The 19,009-nt window shown below is 37.7% G+C and overlaps 1 protein-coding gene across 8 annotated transcripts in view; it reads right to left on the bottom strand.

Moving 5' to 3' along the window:
* Gs1l (pseudouridine 5'-phosphatase-like Gs1l) overlaps positions 1-19,009 on the bottom strand; it is a 35,347-nt gene that overhangs the window by 5,321 nt on the left and 11,017 nt on the right. For 3 of the 8 annotated variants that reach the window (XM_053781836.2, XM_053781838.2, XM_053781839.2), the window contains 3 exons: positions 11,532-11,750; positions 9,294-9,512; positions 792-1,024 (listed from right to left, as the gene is read on the bottom strand). In XM_053781836.2, coding sequence (XP_053637811.2) covers positions 792-1,024; positions 9,294-9,512; positions 11,532-11,750 — 671 coding nt within the window. Of the gene's footprint in view, positions 1-791; positions 1,025-9,293; positions 9,513-11,531; positions 11,751-12,299; positions 12,519-19,009 lie in introns of all 8 variants that reach the window. The other 5 variants (XM_053781840.2, XM_070089893.1, XM_053781837.2 and 2 more) reach the window with 4 other exon arrangements.

Here is a 19,009-nt window from a genome sequence, read left to right on the forward strand (position 1 = left end):
TAAGGCCAGCAAAGGTTGGTTTGAAAGATTTAAGAATCATAGTGGCATACATCGTGTGATTAGGCGTGGTGAGGCTGCCAGTTCGGACCAAAAAGCAGCTGAAAAATATGTGCATGAATTCAAGATATGTTGTGCGACAGAAGTCCAGTGACTCTCAAGCTGGTCCTAGTAGCAATAAAAGAAGAAGGGAAGTAACCCCGGAAAAAGACTTGCTACCTCAAGTCCTAATGGAGGGGAATTCCCCTTCTAAACATTAAAAACTTCGACACTCTCCCCTCCTCCCATCCTATCAATCATCACCAGATCTTCATTAAAGGTAAGTGTCAATTATTCTATTGTGATTATTCTATTGTTATTATTGTTATTTTAATTATTATATTGCATTAAACTTAATATTTCATGTGGTAAAAGTTTTTTTTCATACTTTTGGGTGTCTTGCATGGATTAATTTGATTTCCATTATTTCTTATGGGGAAAATTTATTTGCTTTCTGATAATTTTGGTTTATGATGAGCTCTCAGGAATGGATTAATATCGTGAACTGGGGGTCCACTGGATACATTATTTAGATATGCATATTGGTCAGAGTTCTTTGTAAGTCCGAGTTGTCGGTAAACAAGTACATACATTGCTAAGTGAGGAGAGGCTGTATTAATATTACTGATTAAAAAAAAAACAGTGATTAATGAATGTCTATTATCATAGCAAAAAATAAATAAAAAAAAAAAGCATGATGGGCATGCCCTCCAAAAACAAAATTACTTATCTAGGATTTCTTAGAATTTAATTACCTGCTCTGGTTTGGGGGTGTCAGAAAATCTGTTAGCACATACAAGAAAGACATCTGGAGCAGGCTTTCCATTTTGAACTTCAGGATCTGTAGATGCTAGTACCACATGACTGAACATGGTAACAAACTCTTTGTGATTTGTTGTCTTCAGTTCAAAACTATCTTGAGCACCACCCGAGGCAATGGCTATGGGAATGCTGTGTTTGTGAAGATGGCGGACAAGTTTCTCAGCTCCTGAGAGTATTGAGACAATTAAGCTCTAGAAATTTTCAAATACTTAAACTTAAATTAGCAGCTATAAAATATAACAAGTTTTAAAACTGATTAGTATTAGTCAAAGTGCACAATGTAGTACAGTATTAAATTTATTTTATATTGACTAGCTTTAGATTTGAACAAGAGAATTTGTGAACTATAGTAATCACAAGAAACAATTTTACCATGTTCATATCTAATACACAGCATTTACATTTAATCTGAACTAAATTTATTTTATTATTTTACATGCTGTACACATTGTGAAGTTAATCGTGAACAATAATTTCTTGATTACCTGATCAAAATATTAAGTTAAAACTGCAAAATTACATCATATTTATATACACTACATATATAGTTCTCAAATTTAATATTAATTAAAATTTGAAATATAAATCACAAATAATAAAACTGACAGTTAACAGTATCTTATCATAATATTTAAAAGTACTGTAATATATAATAGTCATTATGATATAGTGCAGAATAAGCAGGATAAGCATTTCTCAACTATAAGCAACAATGTCTACAAAGTCAAAGCATAACAGAGCATGCATTTAAAAAACAATTACACATATAATAAAAACTTAAAGCATTCCATTAAAATATGTTACACTGCTAAAACTGCTACATAAACATAAACAGTTAGATTTAGAATGCATCTACAAGAGATGGTGGAGGTAAAGGTGACAGGTAAAGTTAAGGATGACATATTTCTTAGCAATTCTTACTCAGCGGGTGAAGACCACAAAAACAAAACTAAAGGAAAATATATAAAAGTAGGAACAGTTGGTGAAAAAATTGTAATACTATGAAATACTTAATGATCTGCAATAACACTTGAAATATACTGGGCATATCCAACAATTTAACAAGCCTTGTGTCCTATCAAGCAATAAGTAAAGATATTTGCTTGAATTAAGAAACAAAAGTATTTTGCGTTAAAGGATGAGGAATGCTTTGACATGCATATGGAAGGAATATAGAACAAGAGGGAGAGAGAGAGAATGAAAAAAAGAACAACTAAGAAATATTAATGAAAATGAAATGTAGAGTAACAAATGTCTGGTACACCATTCAATAAGGTAGTACACTAGTGAGTTGCTGGAGTGTAAATAGTACTGAACGAAAAAAAAAAAATAGCAAAACAGTGCTACAAGAGTTTAAGCATCAAAGTAACATTAGGATCAATGATGGTTCGCTGCTAACTTCATGTTATAAACAAAAAATCCAAGGGAAAGTAATGTTGCAATATATATACTGTACTATTATGTATAATTATAGCATCATCATCTACCCAATTAATTTTCTGTTTTGTGCATTAGAAAAAACTTATGCTCTTGAACAAATCAAGGATTTGTTATTTTCATGGATATACTGTACATTAATTTAATAGCAACATTGAACAATACTGAAAAAAATATGGGGGACTCAACTATTTAAGTTAAACTGATCTGATTATTATTATTATAATAAAAAAGAAGCGCTAAACCACAAGGGCTTTACAGCGCTGCAGGGCAGGAAGGAAGCGAGGGTATCAGGTGGCAAAAGGGAGAGGGATGATTAGTAGGTTACGGAGAACAGCGGGGCAGTGGATAGTGCAGGGGTAGAGGGTAGCAAGAGATTGAGGTAGAAAGGGCTGAGGGGAGTGCGAAAGGTATGATCATCAGAGTTTGTGGAGTAAATCAGTTGTTGTCAAGAAGTCATTGAGAGAGTCAGGATTAAAGGAGGGTCCATCAGCAAGAAGGGAAGGTAAAGAAAGAGTAGTAGAGCGGAGACGACATTGGATAAATTGATCTGAGATGTGTGGACAGCAATTGAGGGTGTGAGTGAGAGTAGTGTGTGCCTGGGTTGTTGCAGGTTGGGATGTGTTGGGAGTAAGTACATGCTCATGTAGGTCACAGGCTGGGATAATAAGTTTATTCAGGTATAGGTATACATAAATACAGTTACATAATTTATCATACATAGCAGCATATGTGTAGATTACCTAAGATAACCCAAAAAAGTCAGACAGTGATTTATTTCCACTGAGGTCCTTATACTATCTTATTAATTAAAGCATTAAAGTTAAAATAGCTAGGTAACTCATCTATGTAAAAAGAAGTTACAATAAAAGAAGATATACTATGAATAATGTAAATCGAGTTATTTACGTTAACGTTAAAAAGAATCAGATCAAATAATAGGTACATACATGTTAACTATACAAGAAATCACTGTCCTCCTTTTCTGTAGACAGTCATAAGGTACCTTTTGGGTCTTTTCCTGAACTGGCTTTGACATATGCAGGCAGTTCATTCCACTCCTTTATTGCTGTACAACAGAATGTGTTTGAAGCCTGACCACTTACTGTAGGTACCACAAAGTTGTGTTCCCAACTTGCTTTGGCTCTCAGCCTTGACAAACCTGGCAGCAAGATATTCTGGACATTGCTTGTAAGCATACCTGACACTAACAAAGCACTGTCATCTGCATACAAGTAACACTGATGGGCATGTCATTCACATAACACAGGAATAATAAGAGACCCAAATGCTACCTTGAGGAACCCCACATATTATCAGCAGGGGTTCTGATTTTGTGTTGTTGATCTTGACAATTTGTTTCCTGTTGCTTAGGTAGGACTTACACCAGTCTACAGAACCTATGCTTGTAGTTCCTTATGTTATATATTATGGATGACCGTATCAAAGGCCTTTTGCAAGTCTAAGGTTACCACACCTATAAGATTCCCTAGTGACATTAAAGTGTTAGAAGTAAGTACATGCTCAGTATGTTGCAGATTGGAATGTGTTGGAAGTACATGCTCATGTAGGTTGCAAAGTGGGATGTGTTGAGAGTAAGTACATGCTACATGAGGTGTGGAAAGGGGGCGGCTTGTGAGAGAGAGGGGTTCTAGTGAGGGTAATTATTCAATCTACAGTTCTTGGTCAATCTCTACCATACAGATGTGAGCTCACCACACAAGCATAAAATGAACATATACAAAATATCAATGCATTTGGTGAAAAATAATGGAGAAAAAAAATTGATAACACTGCAATGAATTAAATCTACAGTTATTAACCAATCTTTATGACAAATATGAGTCCACCATGCATATATTATAAAATGACCATATACAAAATACCAAAGCATTTGAAAAAGGAAAACTTTATGGAATTTTTAATGTTCACATCTATGGATCAGCACCCATAAAAAAATAAATTAAATTCCAAAATTCCCTGTTCAAAAGTGCAGATCACTGTAGCCTGCATGTTTATAACTTGGGGATCTACTTTAATATGAAACAATTTCCTTCACAACTTTAGAGCAGGTTGTTCCCTTCAAAATAATTTTCAAGGATCTACCTGGAGGGTGTTCCGGGGGTCAACGCCCTTACGACCCAGTCCTTGATCAGGCCTCCCGATCCAATAACTTTTTTTTTCCATGCTCTAATTTTTTCCCTGTATTCTTGCCCTCCAATGATTACATCAATTTACTTCTTTTAAGACACGAATGCAAAAAGATCAGTTGCCCAGTACAGTATATTGCTAGTACAGATTACTGCCAAAGTCTCAGACCAAAAATTTAACTTTTAAAGGAATAAGAGCTAGAAAGAAACACAAAATTAGTGATAAAAGTATACTGAATATAAGCAGAGGTTTTTAAGCTCTATCTATAATTATGCATTCTCAAGATTTAGAAAAAAAAAAAAAAAAAAAGCAATCCTGCCAGTTAAAAACATTTATATGACAGAACAGAAGTACTTGTACCTCCCTGAGTAGCTGCTGTCTCTGAACCATGATCATTCTTAGTTTACTGACCAGTCTCGTACTGTCTCTATGTATTCTTAATCTTTCTTTGTAAGTGCAACGTGGTAAATGACTGCTCTAAGATGATATATGTATATAACATAGATGTTTTAAACTTTCCATATGCTGTAATAGCAGTTCCTGCACATAGATAAATAAATAATATTTTGCAATACTGTACAGTATACAGTGGACCCCCGCATACCGGACGCCTTGCATAACGGACAATCCGCATACCGGACGCTTTGATCGCAAAAATTTTGCCTCGCATACCGCCCAAAAACCCGCTCAGCGCCCTTCGTCCGAGATGCGTCCAATGTGCGGCCTGAGCCACGCTCACATGTTCCGCAGTGGCATTGTTTACCAGCCAGCCTCCGCGGTAACATCCAAGCATACAATCGGAACATTCGGAACATTTCGTATTATTACAGTGTTTTTGGTGATTTTTTTCTGGAAAATAAGTGACCATGGGCCCCAAGAAAGCTTCTAGTGCCAACCCTACAGCAATAAGGGTGAGAATTACTATGGAGATGAAGAAAAAGATCATTGATAAGTATGAAAGTGGAGTGCGTGTCTCCGAGCTGGCCAGGTTGTATAATAAACTCCAATCAACCATCGCTACTATTGGTGGTACAGCTGCTGCTGCTGCTGTACCACCGTCAGCTGCTGCTGCACTGTCAGCTGCTGCTGCACTGTCAGCTGCTGCTGCTGTACCACCGTCAGCTGCTCCTGCTGCTGTAGTACCGTCTGCTGCTGCTGTAGCATCGTCTGCTGCTGCTGTAGCATCGTCTGCTGCTGCTGTAGCATCGTCTGCTGCTGCTGTAGCATCGTCTGTTGCTGCTGTAGCATCGTCTGTTGCTGCTGTACCACCGTCAGCTGCTGCTGCTGCTGTAGCACCGTTGTTGGTGTGGCTTATTGAGAATACCAAGAAACAATTAACCCCAGAGGATTTGCCACCCAGGATAGCCCAAAAAAGTCAGTGTCATCGAAGACTGTAACTTATTTCCATTGGGGTCCTTAATCTTGTCTCCCAGGATGCAACCCACACCAGTCGACTAACACCCAGGTGAACAGGGAAAATGCCTGGAAGTAGTGCTCATATTGGTGAATTTAGAGCCAGCAAAGGTTGGTTTGAGAGATTTAAGAATCGTAGTGACATACACAGTGTGATAAGGCCTGTTCTGGAAGAAAATACCAAACAGGACCTACAGTACTCAGGAGGAAAAGGCACTCCCAGGACACAGTGTCTCATCAGCCATTGCTGCATCTTCAATAAAGGTAAGTGTCATTTATTCTTCATTTAGTAGAGTAGTACATGCACAATATATATTGTGCATGTACTACTCTACTATTGTGCATGTATCCTTCTCTTTGTGTGTAGGAAAATGTATATTTCATGTGGTAAAAATTTTTTTTTCATACTTTTGGGTGTCTTGCACGGATTAATTTGATTTCCATTATTTCTTATGGGGAAAATTCATTCGCATACCGAACATTTCGCATAACAGCCAGCCCTCTTGCACGGATTAAGGTCGCTATGCGGGGATCCACTGTATACACAAATAACCCGCACATAAAAGAGAGAAGCTTACGACGACGTCTCGGTCCGACTTGGACCATTGACAAAGTCACACTAACAGAGGTGGAGCAGGACGGCTATATATAGGCAGGAAGAGGTGGAGGTAGTAGTAGTAGTAGTAGTACAAGAATTGTATATAATACCGACAGGATGAAATGACACATGCACAACACCCGGGCATCCCCACCGTAGACGTTTTGCCATCCAGCCAGCCACTGGATGGCGAAACGTCCACACCAAAGACAACCAGACGCTGCACATGTGTCTTAATTTCATCAGTAGTTGTAGTAGAAGAAGAAGAGGTAGTAGTAGTGGTAGTGGTAGAAGTGGGAAATAAGGAAGACGAGCCAGTCAGATACAAAGGAAGGGGAGCACTGCAAGAGAGCTAGAAACCCACAGAGGGAGAGCAAGCGCACCGAGGTGCGTGAAAGGGGAAGTGGTGAAATAAAATAAAAGAAGAAGGAACAGAAACACGAGACAGGAGAGAGAAAGACCACCCAGAGGAGAAAAGGAGAGAGGAAAGGGGAAGAGGAAGAAGAAAAAGAAGAAGAAGAAGAAGAAGAAAGGAGGATTCAGGTTAAGTCACGGGTGTTCTGAAGTTTGGAGCATTTTACAATGTAGTGGGAGAGGAAGGCATCTACAGAGACGAAGCCAGGGCTAAGGTTCATACAAGGAAAGTTGTGTATAAGAGAGGATTCAACTAAACGGCGACTGTTCGAGTTGGAAGTAGGGAAGACAGTTTTAGCAGAAGACCAGTCAATAGGATGGCTATGATCTCTGACGTGACTCCTCTGGGTGGTCTTTCTCTCTCCTGTCTCTGTTCCTTCTTCTTTTATTTTATTTCACCACTTCCCCTTTCACGCACCTCGGTGCGCCTGCTCTCCCTCTGTGGGTTTCTAGCTCTCTTGCAGTGCTCCCCTTCCTTTGTATCTGACTGGCTCGTCTTCCTTATTTCCCACTTCTACCACTACCACTACTACTACCTCTTCTTCTTCTACTACAACTACTGATGAAATTAAGACACATGTGCAGCATCTGGTTGTCTTTGGTGTGGACGTTTCGCCATCCAGTGGCTGGCTGGATGGCGAAACGTCTACGGTGGGGATGCCCGGGTGTTGTGCATGTGTCATTTCATCCTGTCGGTATTATATACAATTCTTGTACTACTACTACTACTACTACCTCCACCTCTTCCTGCCTATATATAGCCGTCCTGCTCCACCTCTGTTAGTGTGACTTTGTCAATGGTCCAAGTCGGACCGAGACGTCGTCGTAAGCTTCTCTCTTTTATGTGCGGGTTATTTGTGTATCGTTCCAGTCACGGTATTGTGCCTTTTTGTTATTTCTGTACAGTATATAGATTTGTAATGAGATAAAAATGTATAATACTGTACTGTATATAGATAAGAGATTACAGCAAAGTCAATATTCTCAAGCAAACTATGATTTACGACCGAGTACAAATAAAATCCCAATGCTTTGTTTCTCGGTGCTTAGTATATAGTGTTCAATTTCTTTCTTCCTCCTTTGAGGGAGTCACTAGGTTGAGTCACGTCAAGATACTTCAACAGTGTTTAACCCTTTGACTGTCGCGGCTGTATATATATGTCTTACGAGGTACCGTGTTTGACGTATATATACTCATAAATTCTAGCGGCTTCAAATCAAGCAGGAGAAAGCTGGTAGACCCACATGTGAGAGAATTGGTCTGTGTGCACCATATAAAAAAAATCCTGGAGCACGCAGTACATAATGAGAAAAAAAAAAAACTCCGACCGTTTTTTTAATTAAAATGCCGACTTTGTGGTCTATTTTCGTATAGTATTTATAGTTGTATTCTTGTTTTCATGGTCTCATTTGATAGAATGGAAAACATATTATAGAAATGGAGGTGATTTTGATTGATTTTATTATAAAAAGAACCTGGTAAAGGAGCTCAAAGTAGGGGAAACGTTTGATTTTTGCCAATGTTCAAAAGTAAACAAATGATGTCATTGTCCAATAAATGTCCAACTAGCCATTCTAATATGCAGCCATGAATGGGTCGATGTTATTTATACAATTATTACAGTATTGCAGTAGTCTGCATAATAGTAAGTCTTCTATTTTTTGTTTGAATAAAAATTCAAAATAAAAAGCAAGAGCAATATCAGAGGGGCCTGGAGACATGACTGATGAACGAAGAAAATGTTATTTTAGAGCCAAGAATGTCTGCATTGTTCATTCTGAACCTTATTTTGAAATTGTTATATTTTTTAATTTTCATGAAATTGGCCAAATTGCAAATTTCTGACCACATTATTGGGTAGTTGAAATCAGTAAATGGGCAGTTTCTTGTACTCAATCGATAGAGAAAATGGAGTTCTAAAGATATAGCTATGAGTTTGGTCGACTGGAACAACAGAAGTAGCCGAAAATAGGGCTCAAAGTGGGCGAAATAGCCGATTTGTAAATATCGCCGAGGTTGCTAATTTTGCGAGAGCATAATTCCGTCAGTTTTCCATCAAATTTCGTATTTTTTGGTGTCATTACAACCGGAAAGAGATTCTCTACCATTTCATAAGAAAAAATAATTTTTTTTTTTTTTTAAATTTTGCGACACCAGGAGACACCTCAGGATTGGGGGTTGCGACAGTCAAAGGATTAAATGTTCAAGACATTCAAAGGAGCATCTGAAACATCAGCTAAAAAATGGGATGGCCTCAGAATAAAAATTGTGTTTACTGAAAGGGTAACAAGGTAAAAAAAAAAAAAAAAGGCCACAATATGATGCTCCAGTGAAAGTTTTGTACTTTTGCACATTCTAAAGTCTATATCTTTATTTCTGTCTACAGTAACCCCCTGTTACATAAAATCTTAATTAAAATACCTCTCATTAATTTCACTGTCGGAAATACTTCTGGATAAATTGAGGTCACTTTTTTAATATATTCATTAGGTGAAATTTTCAAATTAAACATTTCACAAAATTTTTGTGCAACTTCCAATGCTGTGTGTCCCATTTCAGCCATTATTTGCTTCCATGTAATTGACTGTCCATATGGTGTAAGGGCTTGATTGTGGATAATTATGTATAAGTCCACAGTGTCTGTAATAAATAACATATAGCATATAAAATAATCACTGGCGAAACATCTTTTAAAATTTTACATACAATTTGTGGAAAAAGACACTTATGTACAATGTTCATATCTGCAGCTTCACATTCATAAGAAATTAATTAGTTCCAAAGTTTTTTGCTCAAAAGTGCTAATGTACCTGTCTTCAGCAGAGTTAGCACAGTATGGCAAACAGCCACCTAGATGTTGCATCTCACCAGGTGTCACGAACAGTCACCTGATCCTTTTGCCTCTTACTGTAAGTAAACCAGCCAACTGACCTACATGGGTCATCATATGCCAACTATCTTCCTAAATCCAAAGACAAAATACTGTACATGTATAAACCTGCAGATCTCCATTTTTTGGATCATGGGTCAAAAGGCACTGTAAAACACCTTACAGTGTCTTTCCACTGTCAAAACATGTTTATCTTATCTTTCTTGTAGTGAACAGGTTGGCTTTGCCATCTACCATTACCTATCAGCTCACTGGAGCTCTAGGTTTGAGGCACAGTCTCAGCATACATAGGTTGCTACATACAACATAGTTGTATACCCGAAGTATCAATGGTAGGTAATGCCACCTATGAGGTCCAATTAATATTACAGATGGGATTTTACCAAGAACTGAGTAGCACATTCCCTTAATCAGCTACATATTAATGAAAAAACATTCCTAAAATATTAGCAATAAAAACATAATGTGGAAATATGAGACTAAACAATGTAGTATGTATATTTTGCAAATTTACTGAAGATACAGAATGCCACAGAGTAAGACAGAACATATTGAACCAATGATAATTTGCAGAGTGGAAATGATTTTACAAAAACAAAATGAGTAAAGTATTTGAGCAACAGTAAGAATAGATACTCTATGATGAAAAGACAAGTCAGAGAGTGTACAAATTACACGACAAGTATGGCAGAAAGTGAATGTTTGTGTCATAAGAGTGGACTGAGACACTGCAGAGACTACCCTGTTAGGAGCACCAAAACTGCACACTAAATATGTGCAGATAAATGAGATACATCTCAAATGCATTTCTAAACTCTACGGGTTAGTACAGAGGGCATGCAGCTAAAGCATTTTAAGGTATACTGTACACACACATTTATATATTATATATATATATATTATATATATTATATATATATATATATATATATATATATATATATATATATATATATATATATATATATATATATATATATACAGTGGACCCCCGCATAACGATCGCCTCCGAATGCGACCAATTATGTAAGTGTATTTATGTAAGTGCGTTTGCATGTGTATGTTTGGGGGTCTGAAATGGACTAATCTACTTCACAATATTCCTTATGGGAACAAATTCGGTCAGTACTGGCACCTGAACATACTTCTGGAGTGAAAAAATATCGTTAACCGGGGTCCACTGTGTATATGTATGTGTATGTATGTATGTATGTATGTATGTCAACAAGTCGGTCGTCTCCCACCGAGGCAGGGTGACCCACAAAAAAGAAAGAAAATCCCCAAAAAGAAAATACTTTCATCATCATTCAACACTTTCACCACACTCACACATTATCACTGCTTTTGCAGAGGTGCTCAGAATATAACAGTTTAGAAGCATATACGTATAGAGATACACAACATATCCCTCCAAACTGCCAATATCCCAAACCCCTCCTTTAAAGTGCAGGCATTGTACTTCCCATTTCCAGGACTCAAGTCCGACTATATGAAAATAACCGGTTTCCCTGAATCCCTTCACTAAATATTACCCTGCTCACACTCCAACAGATCGTCAGGTCCCAAGTATCATTCGTCTCCATTCACTCCTATCTAACACGCTCATGCACGCTTGCTGGATGTATGTCACCCACAAATATATATATATATATATATATATATATATATATATATATATATATATATATATATATATATATAAAATATTAATATGGCATGCAGTTTTAATAAAAAAATATTGAATACTATACAAATTTTTATTAATGTACCTGGTAAAATTTGGGCATTAGGGAAAAGTGTGTCATACTGGCTGATGATTTTCTCAAGATACTGATCAACAGTCAGTGGCAGATGCAGAGAGTCAATAATGCACTGCGCTGCCATTGCTCCTTTCATTCCCATGCATTGTACTTTAATCTCCCAAGTGTACACCTTGTTGTACTGCGAAGCAATTGCTTGTGTGGCATCTGTGTATAGCCTCTCAGTGTCTGTTATAAATACAAGATATTCTATACACACTTTGTATACAGTACTCATTTGTATAAGCTGCAACCATATCTAAGAATAAAAAGGAAAAAAATGTTTGATACAAATATTACATAAACACTAGATAACACAAAAAATATTTTCTTCTAAATAAATTTAAGAAAACTTCTAATTATTGACAGTGAACCAATGAAAGAAGGATTTGGAAGAGAAGATAAAACATCAAGAGGAGTGTTTAAAGAATACTGTAAATTAAATAAATGAATTGAAAACCATCAATGAACAATATGGGATGATAAGGACACAGGAGTGTAAGACGGGCAGGCCCAAAAGGAAGATTTGATGGGACACCCTCAAATGTAAATGGAACAAGATGAAGAGCTATATAGAGGAATATGGCTAATAATTATGTAAGGTGAAAACAAATAAACAGTGCTCAATTAGCCTAGACCTCAAGGCATTTCATGCAAGAGAACCCAAGCTTGGCATATTAAAAGTCTTAAAAAGCACTGTACTGTACAACTGACAATAAACTACTTTTATAGCTATACCTGGCATTAACTGGGCATTTGGAAATACAGTCTTGTACACAATACTGACTTTATCCAAGTACTGATTCACAGTGAGGGGTAGATTAAGAGATTCTATATTATACTGGGCATCAACAGATGCTTTGAGACCCATACAGTGCACCTGCATATCCCATGTGAATGTTTTTCCATACTCAGAAGCTATTATTTCTGCTGCCTGCGTGTACAGTCGCTCTGTGTCTGTCACAAAATATAATAAAAGTAACTACTAGTCTACAAATAAGAAAAATTTAGTAAATTTAAAAGCATATACATAACCAAAATGGTTAACTTGCATAAACACAATAGGAGAGAAATCCAGAACTTCTAATATGTATAATAAAGCAAAATTCCTATTACAGCAAATTCTGTAAAATAAATAGCACCCTCAGAACTGAGGCTAGGCAGGGTTCTCAAAAATCTGGTGACCATGCTTGCTTCTAGGAATATTAACAGTATCTACCAATTTTCTGCTCAAATTTTGATAATATGAACAGTAATACTATTCTTTCTATGTTACACTATGTGTAAAGTAAAAGGACACAAGTGCAACAAATGTGACATTTATTGTGGCAACGTTTCGCTCTCCAGGAGCTTTATCAAGCCATTACAAGCTCCTGGAGAGTGAAACGTTGCCACAATAAATGTCACATTTGTTGCACTTGTGTCCTTTTACTTTACATATTGTCGGTAATTCTACCAACTTTATTACATGTTACACTATCTCATTTAAAAATAAAATACTTTGTATTTGAAATATTCTATGGTAATAAAATTAGGAATGATCTAATAAAGTTTGGAATTTTCCTCAACTACATATTTTTTTTATGTTAAAAAACTCTCAGAAAAATGATAGAGTAAAACATTTTGATAAAGCCCATAACAGCACACTAACCATGCTGTATTTCCCAAAATATGGATGTAAAAAGTTCCATATCTTATAAAAAGCTTTTTACACTTGTTAAAAAGAACTCCTAAAGCTCATATGATTTATGACTGTAAATGACAGATGTCTATATTACCTACTGTAAACCACTGTAACCTATTGAAACATCATCTATGCTCATATTAACTTTTTCCAACAGTGACTTCCAGTTTCATCTTTCTCTACATATTTACATCTACCAATGTCATCTTTCAGGCAATCCAAATCTTACCTATAACGTGTTTCAAAGCTACTATTTTTTGTAAGTATCTGCATTTGTAACTTTCATCTCCAGAAATCCATAAATACAAAACACCAATATGAAAAACAGTACAGAATGGGTCACATAACCAGAGACCAAACAAAACGTTACTCGTCAATCCTAACCAGCCTGATAAGAAGGGCAAAAAAATTGTATTATGAGAACAGATTATCCAACTTACGAGGTGATATAAAAAAGACCTGGAAAACCCTATCAGAAATTCTAGGAACAAAAAAGATATCACGAAATAGCGAAATAAAATTAGCAAAATCAGATGAACCCCAACTCCCACCAACAGAAACGGCAAACAGACTCAATGACTTCTTCTCCACTATAGGACAAAACCTTGCCAATAAAATCCCAAGCTCAGATACCCCACCAAATGACTACCTCACTGGCAACTACCCGAACACACTGTTCCTAGCTCCGACTAACCCATACGAAGTCTCCCTTATTATCAACACGCTAAAAAACAAGGCAGGAGATTTAAATACCTTACCACCCTTTATATACAAAAAAGTGTCACAAGTGCTATCACCAATCATTGCAACACTCTTTAACAAATCCATTGAATCCTCCACCTTCCCTACAGTACTCAAAATAGCAAGGGTCACCCCGATCCACAAAGGAGGAGACCAAACAGAGTTGAATAACTATAGGCCAATATCCAACTTACACCCTCTCTCAAAAATCTTCGAAAAATTAATTCATAAACGAATCTACTCCTACCTTATCTCCCAAAACATACTCAACCCCTGCCAATTTGGATTCAGGCCAAATAAAAATACTAATGATGCTATTATACACATGCTAGAACATATATACAAAAATTAGCTTGTCATTTTCAAAGCTACTATTTTTTGTAAGTATCTGCATTTGTAACTTTCATCTCCAGAAACTGGTCATCTCCAGCTTCTGGGCAGGTCAAAATCTAAAAATATGATAAATGTAATTATGGGTTCATCTCTTACAGATACATATTATATATAAAAAAAAAATTGCACATTAAACCTGAATGATAACTTGTGAAATTCACTGTTACTATTAGACACACGGTGAATGTCTGGCTAGAACTATTGGGGACTGGTATGAAGCCATATCTGGAGAGGGTTTCGGGAGTCAATGCCCCCCATGGCCCGGTCTGAGACCAGGCCTTGTGGTGCATCAGGGTCTGGTCAACCAAGCTGTTACTGCTGGCCGCACGCAAGCTGACATACAAAGCACAGCCCGGTTGGTCAGGTACTGACTTTAGGTACCTGTCCAGTGCCTTCTTGAAGACAGCCAGGGGTCTATTAGTAAACCCCCTTATGTATGCTGGGAGGCAATTGAACAGTCTTGGGTCCCGGACACTTTTTGTGTTCTCTCAGTGTACTCGTGGCGCCCCTGCTTTTCATTGGGGGAATGTTGCATTTCCTGCCAAGGCTTTTCAAATTCAAATTCAAAGTTTATTCTCTATAAGGATTACAATGCTGAGTTTACAGAATTTGGTTATTGTGTGGTTTACATGTAGTAAAATAATGATTACAGAGTGTACCACTATGGAGTGATTTTCGTGTGCAGGCTTGGTACCAATTCCTCCAGGACCTTCCAAGTGTATATTATCATGTAACTCTCTCACCTGCATTCAAGGGAATACAGATCAAGGACCTTCAACCGTTCCCAGTAGTTTAGGTGCCTTATCGCACCTATGTGTGCCGTGAAAGTTCTTTGTACACTTTCCAGGTCTGCAATGTCGCCAGCCTTGAAAGGGGGGGGGAGCATTTTGAAATAAAAAAATATTTTTTATTTTATTATCACACTGGCCGATTCCCACCAAGGCAGGGTGGCCCGAAAAAGAAAAACTTTCACCATCATCCACTCCATCACTGTCTTGCCAGAAGGGTGCTTTACACTACAGTTTTTAAACTGCAACATTAACATCCCTCCTTCAGAGTGCAGGCACTGTACTTCCCATCTCCAGGACTCAAGTCCGGCCTGCCGGTTTCCCTGAATCCCTTCATAAATGTTACTTTGCTCACACTCCAACAGCACGTCAAGTATTAAAAACCATTTGTCTCCATTCACTCCTATCAAACACGCTCACGCATGCCTGCTGGAAGTCCAAGCCCCTCGCACACAAAACCTCCTTTACCCCCTCCCTCCAACCTTTCCTAGGCCGACCCCTACCCCGCCTTCCTTCCACTACAGACTGATACACTCTTGAAGTCACTCTGTTTCGCTCCATTCTCTCTACATGTCCGAACCATCTCAACAACCCTTCCTCAGCCCTCTGGACAACAGTTTTGGTAATCCCGCACCTCCTCCTAACTTCCAAACTACGAATTCTCAGCATTATATTCACACCACACATTGCTCTCAGACATGACATCTCCACTGCCTCCAGCCTTCTCCTCGCTGCAACATTCATCACCCATGCTTCACACCCATATAAGAGCGTTGGTAAAACTATACTCTCATACATTCCCTCTTTGCCTCCAAGGACAAAGTTCTTTGTCTCCACAGACTCCTAAGTGCACCACTCACCCTTTACCCCTCATCAATTCTATGATTCACCTCATCTTTCATAGACCCATCCGCTGACACGTCCACTCCCAAATATCTGAATACATTCACCTCCTCCATACTCTCTCCCTCCAATCTGATATCCAATCTTTCATCACCTAACCTTTTTGTTATCCTCATTACCTTACTCTTTCCTGTATTCACTTTTAATTTTCTTCTTTTGCACACCCTACCAAATTCATCCACCAATCTCTGCAGCTTCTCTTCAGAATCTCCCAAGAGCACAGTGTCATCAGCAAAGAGCAACTGTGACAACTCCCACGTTATGTGTGATTCTTTATCTTTTAACTCCACGCCTCTTGCCAAGACCCTCGCATTTACTTCTCTTACAATCCCATCTATAAAAAAAATGCTTTCATTTATGGGTTATTTATTACACAATAGGAGGAAAATTTAGGAAAACTATCAGTAATTCATCCTTAAATTTCTTCGAGAACTAAAAATTCGTTCAGCTCAGAGGAGACCAAGAACAACATTCCTACTTTTGATAGACTGTGAAATGGAAGCCTATTACAGTATATGTTATACACTGGCAGGATTGATGATTTTTTTGTTGTTGCATGAACATGTCAGATAGCATCTGTTCATATCAGTCAAAATGTCACAAAATTAATACTGTACAGCAGGATCCATGTATCCCTGGTTTCAGTAGATTCAGTTATCCACTGCTTGCCGTGGCCCAAAAACAACCCTTAATTTTGCTTAATAATAGCCCCAAAGTGCAAAAATAGTGATGATGGCAGTTCTTCATAAGCCGTGAAGTGCTTCCCATCAGTGAAAAACTGCTAATTCTCCACATACTGTGAATAATTTATCAATTAAACTTTATAACATGTATGTATATAACCAAAAACAACTTACAGTGGAACCTCAAATATCGAACTTAATCCGTTCCAGGAGTTAGCTCTAAATTCAAAAAGTCCGAAAAGTGAACCAATATTTCCCATAAGAAATAATGGAAATAAAATGAACCCGTTCCAGAAACCCAAAAATATTCACAAAAAAATACATTTTATGGAGATTAATTATAGTTTTACATACACACAACATGTATAGCATTCAATTATGTATTAATAAATTTAAATAAACATATAATATTTTACTTCCCTTTATTGAAGATTGGTGATGGCATCTGGAAGAAAGGGAGTTGGGGTTAGTGTTTGGAAGGAGAATCCCCCTCCATGAGGACTTCAGGTATCAAAGTCCCCTCTGGGGCTACTTCCCTTCTGTCTTTTAATGCCACTAGGACCAGCTTGAGAGTCACTGGACCCCTGTCTCACAAAATAACTGTCCACAGTCCTCTGTTTCTGGTGCCTCTAAGATTTCCCTGAAATGGGACATGGTTCTGTCACTGAACTTGTTGCAAAGATGGCTCATTTCAGCTTGCTCAGGGTGGTACTTCTCCACAAACATTTGGACATCATTCCACTTCTGTATTATTTCCTTCTTCACATCTATGGTGTTTCTCACTTTCTTTACCATAGGGGTACCACTAGCAAGTTTCTTTGGGCCCATTGTAGCTTATTTCACAGTCCCACAAGCACTAAACACAATGAAATAATCGTAAAATGTTTGAATGAGTGCGCAGGTTAGTGTTCACTCAAGCATCAACAAAACCAGACTGGCTCACAGCGCCTGCATGGGATGCAGACAGAGCGGGCTGCCGGACAGGTCCGATGCCCGGCTGTTCGAAAATAGGGGCGAGTTCGATAATAGGGACAAAGTTGGTTCGAAAAAAGGGTTCTATTTTCGAAGAATTCGATAAGCAATACGTTCGAAATTTGAGGTTCCACTGTATATATAGGGTTTGCTGCTACCAGCGGTTTTGGTATCCGCGGCAGGACCTTGTAGCATATCCCCTGCGGATATAGGGGTCCTACTGAATGTTGAATCACTGATAAATAATAGCAATGTACTGTAATGAAATCTAGGTGTGCCTTAGAGTGAATAGGTAGGCTAATTACCATATTTTGTGGCTTATAAAACATGGCTTAGAAGATTTGTTTTAGTTTCAATGGCTTGGCATCAGACGTAACTGGGAGAGCTACAGCCCACCCCACATCCCAAACTTATAGCTCCCATCACTGATCTTCAGTTTATAGGACATAGGGTGGTTTTTGGAGACATTTTTTGGAAAAAATGCATCTAATAAGCTGTGAAATACAATATGTAAGTTTAGCAAGATTATATCACACTGCTAAGGTAGTCATGTGCAAAATTTAAAATTTGCAGACCATTTTAGACATTTGAAGGATAAAGTTTTAGAAAAATATACTTTTAATAATGTGCAGATTCTTTGACCAACTTTATTAGGAATGGCAGAATATTGTATATACAGTAAAAGCTCTCATTAATGGATTTCAGCAATTTCAGACAAAATGTTGGCCAGACAAACATACTAATTATCAGACAAAATGGACAAAAGTCCATAATTCTGCATTTTGTTTGTAGCAATAGTGTCAGGTTGTCTTCTAAAGTATCGGGTCAAGTCCGCTTTTTGACTTATGTCTGGTACATGCCAAAACAGTCATATCTAAGGTGCAACATTTGTTTGATGCTTGCCAAAACGGCCACATCAAGGAGCTGTCGGTTTTCATTGTTCACTGAGTTGAAGGCCACCCATGCTAGTTAACTGTTAGTGCTCACTCATGCATACACTTGCCATTCAGTCTCTAATTATCCCTGGATTTACACCACTCTGTGCTACTTTAGTGACATATTAAGTAAAGTGCAATTAACAATGGCTTTTAAAGCAAGTGGTTATGCCAAGAGAAAATGTGTGTTAATTAGAAACTTGAATTAATAAAGAAGGTTGAAATAGGCATCCCAGTGGCTTGGGTATGTGAGGAATATGGTGTTAATAAACACACAGTGTTTGACATCCATAGAAGCAAGAAAAAACTGACAGCCTATCCTCTTTAAACTGTTCCTCTTTCAACAATT

This window comes from Cherax quadricarinatus, chromosome 30 (genome assembly GCF_038502225.1).
Source record: "Cherax quadricarinatus isolate ZL_2023a chromosome 30, ASM3850222v1, whole genome shotgun sequence".
Lineage (NCBI taxonomy): Eukaryota > Metazoa > Arthropoda > Malacostraca > Decapoda > Parastacidae > Cherax > Cherax quadricarinatus.